The sequence below is a fragment of the Anoplopoma fimbria genome, unplaced genomic scaffold (genome assembly GCF_027596085.1).
Source record: "Anoplopoma fimbria isolate UVic2021 breed Golden Eagle Sablefish unplaced genomic scaffold, Afim_UVic_2022 Un_contig_9275_pilon_pilon, whole genome shotgun sequence".
Lineage (NCBI taxonomy): Eukaryota > Metazoa > Chordata > Actinopteri > Perciformes > Anoplopomatidae > Anoplopoma > Anoplopoma fimbria.
The window spans coordinates 2,007-10,000 of NW_026553898.1; the positions used below are offsets into that span (position 1 = coordinate 2,007).

Here is a 7,994-nt window from a genome sequence, read left to right on the forward strand (position 1 = left end):
GAAGAGTTGCAGTATGTCACAGTCACGCCTGTTCACTCTTCCTGCACTCAGCTCACAGTCCAGCCCCCTCTCTCTCACCACACTCTCCCTCACTCACCTAATCAGCCTCATGCAGTGCACCTGTTAGCCACGCCCACCTCATCAGCACAATCCCTCTCACCTGCTCACTTAGTATTTAAACCCCACTCATTCTCACACTCACTGCCAGATCGTTTGTGGCATTCATACCAGACCTTCCCGTTGCCGACCCTGCCTGTCTGGACTTCCCTGCCTTGCCTCTGTCCCCGGTCAACAACTCAGCCTTCTGTCCCCGACCACGAGTGTAGCCTCCGCTTCCTCTGGTTTCCGTCTGCCTGATCCCCTGCCTGTTTCCCTGATGGCTTGGCGTTTCCTTATAGGAATTCACGACGTGAGTCTGACCCTGCCTGTTTGTCTGCTGTCTGTCCCGCTTTCAATAAAGCTGCTGCATTCAACTCCGTGTCCTGCCGCACTGCTTCTGGGTCCACACCACACCTGTGACACAGCCTTACGCTTTCTCTGCCCTTCCATTAGAGCAGTTACCCACCCAGAACCCCATAGAGTGTGTCTGCCCCACAATCACTTAAATTATTTAAAGCAAAACTAAATAGAAGAGGAATTAAACAGAATAGCAGCTAGGGTCCATGTTTTCATCCAGTAACTGATGTCATTCACCAATGGTCGGTTTGATATCTTATGAGGAGTTACTCCTCATTTCGTGCTTACTTCTACAAAAGCCAGCAACACGTGTCAAAGTCCCTTTGTAATGGATTATAGCAGATAGTCTAACCTAAAAGTGTTTAATTAGCCTTCTTACGATGTCTTTACTGCAGAAACAGACAGGAGACAAATCATCTGTCAATCAGCAACAAAATACCGATGCCATGCAACGTCATTACAAGACTGAAGCATAATTGCCAGAGAAAATGAATGTGAGCACTTCAAAAGCCAGACAGAAGAGTGTGTTTGACTGATACACACAAGCTACACAGATGTGGGGTTTATGTTGTGCCCTAATGGAAGTAGCCTATTTCATGTTTCACCCTCAAAGGCTTCAAGGGTGAGGATTCATTAAGTATCATGGGAAGATTTTCCCAAGTTTGATTGATTAACCTACTACTACTGTATTGTGTCCTCTGACTGTCCAACCACCAGAATCTAGATCTGAAGAGCTGAGTTCTACAAAGATGTTGAAATGATCTGAGTTGACTTCAGTCATTAGTGTGTGTGCTCACAGCATTTAAAGCCTCTACGAGGAACTTTGATCTTGTTGATTTTAGTAGTCCCTGGGGACAAAATTGGTGGTGTTTTCCGTACCTCAGATTCCATTCAGAAAACCGTTCATTTTACTGCAGCAGGGTCCTATAGTGTGCCTCAAGCAGTCCTAGTTCTGGTTCTCCTCTTCCTCCAGCAGGCCCAGCAAAACAGCCTTGGCCCCACACAGAAGACAGTAATACATAACTTAACATAACTAGTGAACTGTTCTTCATGTTCAAAAAACTGAGTCATTTCAGCTATCTTTACATTTTCACCCACTCTTACCAGAGAGTGACTTTACTGTAATAAAGAATATTTTTTTGTAGTTTCTTGTATCTGTATCCACTTCTCTCCGTCCCTCCCTCCAGCGTGGAAAGCACTTTCTGGCTTGCCAGAGAAAAACTTGAAAATGGTCATAAATTCTTGGTAAATCACTTTTTTTAATGCTCCAGGCTGATCTATTCCTTATCCAAACAGACTCTCTGCACAGTGTATCTGTATGCAGCCTCCTCCAGCAGAACTTCAATCTTCTGGCATGTTGCAGGCAAGTGTTTCAGATGATATTCTATCATAGAGATGAAGTCTGGTCTTCATTAACATAAGCAGAGCCATGAGGAGGCCTTAGCTGCTCCTAACACTGTAACAGCAGCTATGGACTTTATTATTTATGTCAAAGGGCAGAATACAGAACATGTTTTGTTTCTCAAGAGTGTGAGGAGTAGTACCTTGTCTACCTGCACCTGTAAAACACACGCACAATAAAAAAGACCATCAATGTGTGGCTATGCATAGGAATGAGGCATGATGCAATCATTGCCGAGCCGTGTGTGTGTGTGAGCAAACAACCAAACATCCTTTACCACATACTGTATCCCCGGGGGATCCTCCAACGTTTTGTTTGCACAACAACTCCAGAATAATGGAGGTAGAATTAGACAGCAGATCTTTGTTTTCTCATGGCTTTGCTTTTCCTCACAGGAATACAGGCTCAGTTACACCATCATTATTAATCCTCACATCTGACAAAGGTCACAGCTGGATATTGAGAAATACTGATGAGGGAGCAGAAAGACAAAAGATCAAATAATATTAAATTAAAAAGTAGGCTACACATATTGACATGGAATTAATGTTTAGATGAAAAACATCTTTGTACAGGTTCTCTTGAGGTTTACAATGAGCACACATACAGTACAGATGTGTTATATTTACAGTACACACACAAATATACCACAACAAATAAATACAGACAAACAGTATACACAGCATTTACAGAGTACATGTCATTTACAACAACACATCTCATCAGTGAATCAGTTGCAGGAAAACATTTTTCAGGTTTTAAAATATACTGAAGGTACCACATGACACTGACAACACTATAAAGATGTGTTTTTTTCATGCAATTCCATCAAAAGGTCCATGTAATGGTACAACAGGGAATTCGGGCTGGGTATCAAACCTGAAATGCAAATTGTGTAAGAAGAATAGCTACATTTGACCATGACTTTTGTCTAAGTTGTCTACCCTAGCTTTGGTGTCAATGTAGCCTAAATCCACTTCAGGGTTTCTGTTCTCTTTGATTTCTCAGCACGAATAGATAGTGTTTGCTCTTGGAGTGTCGTTACAATTTGTGGACCTTTTATCTCTCCAGCAAATGACCCACTGAGAGTTGATTTTTTATTGCATAATTGTCTGTAAAGGAACTTTAAAGGCATCAAGATTAATCATTTTAAGCATCTCTAAGATCCCACTCAGGACCTCCAGCCCAATCCAACATTCATCATAAGGACAAAGGACAATGGAAAGTCCTGACCCATCACTGGGTCAGGACTTTCCAACGTTGCTCTTCTGGCTGGATTGTGACTGGGGAAAGTGTAATTCACTTTAAACACTGATCTCCATTTTGATATATTTAACGCTACTAAAATGTATTGACTTTTTATTATAAGAAAACAACTTTATGTGTGAAAACACATTTTCATTCTTTAGGTTTTGGTAATGAACTTTGGGTAATGTGTTCATGTAATTGAATTATGCCCAGCCCTACAAGTAATAGAACTGGAATGGTTCTGTATCTACATGCTATGCTGATGTGCACACACATCACACAAAGTCCTGAGATGTATCTCTCACCTGGGAATCAAAGGGAAGTACAACATCTTTAACTAGTACATACATCTTTACTGTTTAAGAGTAATGCAGAGAAAGAGCTCAAACTATTTTTACCAGAAAGAGTGTTTGATAGTCTGTGTTCTGGGGGTTAGGGTTCTGTGATATTTAGTTATTCATTATATCTAAATATCATAATAAGTGGGATACCTCTGTGTTGCTAGTGTGATTTATTGAGACCGTGGTTGATGATTAGCATCCAGTCAAAGTATTGGTATTGTTACTGTGAATCTGTGTTCCAGTTTAATACTAGTTTATCTAGCATTCTATCTGTATTGAAGTCTCTAGTGTGGTTCTATTAAAAAGGATACAAAATAAGCTCCTCCAGTTTAGTCCTGTGAAGCAGTCCAACAGTTATTACTGTGACATAAAGTGTAGAGAGCACAGGCTGCCAATCATGTCAGTGATGGTTTCTTAATATGGAAATGTTACAGTGTGTGTATCAGCTTCATCAATAACAGCCCAGTCCACTGTGAGATACTGCAGGGACAGATTAACATGGTTGCTATGGAGAATTCATCTCTATCGTGAACCTGAGGCTGCACTTGTCATTACTGATCACTGTTCTGTGGATTCCTCATCATCCTGAGTTGGAGGGACTCGGTTCGTGCAGACGGATGATTGTCTGGGCATCAGTGCCTCTCAATGATTTGCTGTTTATGGTGATGCTTCCTCAGCCTGTGGCCTGAAAGAGGAGAGACAAGGATTGGTCTTTGCTTTTTATATATATCTATATGATACTTATATTTACGCCTATTTTCCACTACTTGTGACTATAAAAATCCTGCCTATTCTTTACCTTTATCTGTACAGCTTTGCGGTCATGTCCCTAGCTGTAACTTGTCCTTATTTCTAAGTATATTGTGAGAGAAGCAAAATACTGTCAAATTGCTTGTTTGTGCATGCCTACTTGGCCAAATATAGCTGATACTGATTCTGATTCATGCAGACCTGATCTCGTAAAATAAATAATCCTTCTGTCTCTGCAAACAGTATCTATCTTTTATTTCTGTCATGTCTTACTGTGCTTCAGGGTGCTTCCAGGTGTCAGGAAGGACCGGCTGGCTGCAGGACCTTCCCCCTCTGCTGTAATGGCCCTGACCTCCAGCTTGTACAGACTAGCAGGGTGCAAGCCTGACACCACCACAATATTACCATCCTGAAGGAGAGAAGGAGGAAGCAGAAGACACGTTTTAAATAAGGTATGTCAAATTCTAGGGTAGTTGAAGACTCAAGTGTATATGAGCCCAGTGACCCTGAGATTTGGGTCCAGTGAAAATACAGACTTCAATATGCATTAAAAGTCACAGACACAGTCACAGAGGGCTACTTCGACCAACCAGCACGTATGTGTCATTCTAACATGACATGAAATTTGTACCAATCAAGTAAAGGTAATATTCATGATTTGTAAAATGCTTATTTTGTTATAAAGAAAGAAGAGGCAGACAGGACACGAGGGGAGAGAGGGGGTAATGTCATTATTCATCTTTTCAATTATAATTTCTGTCAACATTTCCCCCCCAAAAGGTCTAAATTATGTTTGAAACCCATCTGCATGAAATAATATGATTATGACCAGGGAATCCTTTGTTTTTTCATGCAGCTGGCCAAAAAGAAGTCAAGTTAAATATTCTTAATATTTAACACTAGCCAATTAAATATTCCAATGTGTACATTTTCAATTGTAGAATCTGTACTCATAACACTATATTTTACACATCTGTCAAATAAATATAAATAATACATCTCTAAGAATTATGTCATGTAATACAAATTATTGGGGAAATGTCCTTGCAATCTCCCTTTAAACCAACGTAAATGTTTTTTGGAATCATTATCTTACATATATTATATGCTTGTTATATTTTGAAAGTTCAGCTGACCTGCTGTTTCCTGCCTGAAAGACTCTCTTGCTTACAAAAGCAATTACTCAGAATGAGGTGATTGGAATTTGACTTATTGCACATTCTATATTTCCCCCAAAATGTGTACCACGATACATAATTATTTCCTGGAATCTTCCTAGAAAATTGATAATTACAAATGTGAGGCCCCTCCCACTGTCTTGGAAGCTGATCTGGCTGACCTCAGCAGGCCGTTGGCAGACAAAGGAGGATTGTTGGCTTGAATAAGCTCACATGAGCCTTCTAGGATATGAAAGCTGTCTCCTCTGCTCACTCTGTCTCTTTATCCTACGGCTCACATCCACCCTACATCATCATCTTCTGTGTTTGCACCTTTAACACCTCCACAGCAAACATGACACACATCCATGCACTGCTTTCATTTGCTGACATTGCTGATCTACCCACTCCATTGTTCATGTGTGTTAACCTTAGGTTCAGAAACTGTTTTAACTGTAAACTTGAAAAACACTCCCCCTTGTCTCATTCCTTGAACCATATTATGAAAAATGGAGGATACAATCATGTTTGCTGGGGTTAAATTTAACCTTAGTGGGACAAAGGAGGTTTGATTATTGATATGTTTATCCAATCCGCTTTGGGACACTTGTTGATGGAACTACTTTTGTTTGCAATCGATTGTTCATTTGAATAATGTTTGTTTTAAGCATAACCTTGCATGGACCTCCTCCTTGTCACATTCCCTGACACATACCTGCAAAATAAGTTAGCTACTCCCGTAAATCTCTCAAATTCTTATAAAATAAAATAAGGACATGACATCAGTGTCCTCAAAAGAAGCTGTGGCCCTGTCTCTAGTTTATGCATCACTCATACTAGTAAGTATACCCTTTTCACTGTACACACAGCAAACCATAGCCAGACTTAAGACTGATATACTATAGAGTTTATACCAGCACTGACCGGAGGTAAGGTCTGGGACTGGATGAGGCTGTGAGACAGTTTGTTATTGTTGGGGCGGTTGCTGGAGATGACCTCCGCACAGGTCACCTGGTAACCTGTCAGCTGCTGATGGGGCGGGGCGGAGGACAAATCCCAGCTAAAGATGGCTGTCACGTTGCCGCTCCAGACTTCAAAGGACGCTGTCAGATTGGCTGCCTTCACCAGGACCTTCTGAGGGGGCACTGCTGGAGGAAGCACAGCCAGGGGTTAAATGAAGCCGATATTCTTATGTAGCATTCGTGGTTGTTTTCAGTCTTGTCTTAATCTGCGACTCTGGTTTGACTTTTGTGGTCGTAGTCATTTTGAATATTATAGCATTAAATAATTGTTTTAATTTCACAGGAAGGACCAGGAAACTCTCCCTGGATCTGCAACAATCAGATGCCTCCTCCGAACTGTTGCTGCCAGCCAGAGCATCGCCACAGTCATCGTCTGCCTTTCCACCATCCTTACAAGACTTTTTCCCATCTTTCTCTTGCACATACTTCAGGGACTTGGGACTTGTGAGTACAAATTAACATTGCACAAAAGGTTTGGTTTTAGGCCATTAACTCCCAATTATTGACTCAGACATGCTTAGTTTTAGTTTTGAATGAAGTGTATATATACTTTTATTTTCAGATGCAGTGAGTGTGGGTTGAATTTTGATGAGTTGAGTATTGGAATTTGGTTAGTAAGCTAGAATACTCAATACATGTGCTGTGTGTCTTCGAAGGTTAGCTGTATTTTCTGAAGCTTTAAATTGCTAAAGTGAAATTGTATAAAGGTATTTTGGAATTATTGATTACACTGACTTACCCCTGACCAACAGCATCGTTAGGGAGGCATAGCGCTCATCCTCAAGTTCCCCCGGGCAAACACTGTTAGCTCTGTCAGCACTGTTGCCATTGGCTCTGAACTTTAAATTGTATAACAGGCGAACATAAAAGTCTTTTTTTCCCTTTATTGCATCCACCATTCTTCTGTATTGGTGATAGAGTTTAGTTACTTGCAATCCATTCATATTCCTTATCTTATCTTTCAAAGGAAAGCAGGTTAAGGAGCTAATCCTAATTCATTTTGGATAAATTATTTATATTATTTAAGTTATGTTTTCGAGAGACAGGGCTTGTGCTGCCAGAGCTTCAAAGGTTAATTTAGTTGGTTGAACTAATGTTCTCTGTAACCCTAACCCTAACTTAATATGTAAAACGTTGCCTTTGTTTTTTTGGTAAATGCACATGGACCAGACGAGTCGGAGATCAGACTGCCAGTCATCTAATTAGAAGACAACCCGCTCTACCTCTGAGCCACAGCCACCGCATCATAATAATTAAATGCGTCATAAGTTGGGGCTGTGGGGGTTAAGTGTCGGAGGGAAATCTAATTCTGCTCAATGCACAAGACTTTATTCTAACACCATGTCACAATACAAAAAACGAAAAACTCATTCTGACTTTAGAATAAATGAAGACACACACTGTTAACGATTAACCCACATTTTAAGCCTTGCAGGCACATCAGATGGGTGGAAATAAGCCTTAATTAATTAATTTGATCAATTATGTATTTTTAATAGTTTATTAAAGGTGTAATATGCAGCATTTTCCTGAAATATATATTTATACTTGTACAAAAGTAATCCCTCTCAAACTTTATCTCAATCTTATGACCAACTGGAAGTGTTTAGTGGTGTCT

The 7,994-nt window shown here is 40.4% G+C and overlaps 1 protein-coding gene and 1 long non-coding RNA gene across 2 annotated transcripts in view; one reads left to right on the forward strand and one right to left on the reverse strand.

The window, feature by feature from the left end:
* Positions 1-227: 227 nt before the first annotated feature.
* Positions 228-7,994, forward strand: part of LOC129116903 (uncharacterized) — a 15,206-nt gene continuing 7,439 nt past the window's right edge. The window contains exons 1-3 of the long non-coding RNA XR_008533737.1: positions 228-409; positions 4,481-4,649; positions 6,660-6,820. This is a non-coding gene — a long non-coding RNA (uncharacterized LOC129116903). The remainder of the gene's footprint in view (positions 410-4,480; positions 4,650-6,659; positions 6,821-7,994) is intronic.
* The window catches only part of LOC129116901 (anosmin-1-like), a 36,830-nt gene continuing 32,915 nt past the window's right edge, over positions 4,080-7,994 (reverse strand). The window contains exons 12-14 of the mRNA XM_054627557.1: positions 6,279-6,502; positions 4,471-4,606; positions 4,080-4,132 (exon numbers count right to left, since the gene is read on the reverse strand). Coding sequence (XP_054483532.1) covers positions 4,080-4,132; positions 4,471-4,606; positions 6,279-6,502 — 413 coding nt within the window. The remainder of the gene's footprint in view (positions 4,133-4,470; positions 4,607-6,278; positions 6,503-7,994) is intronic.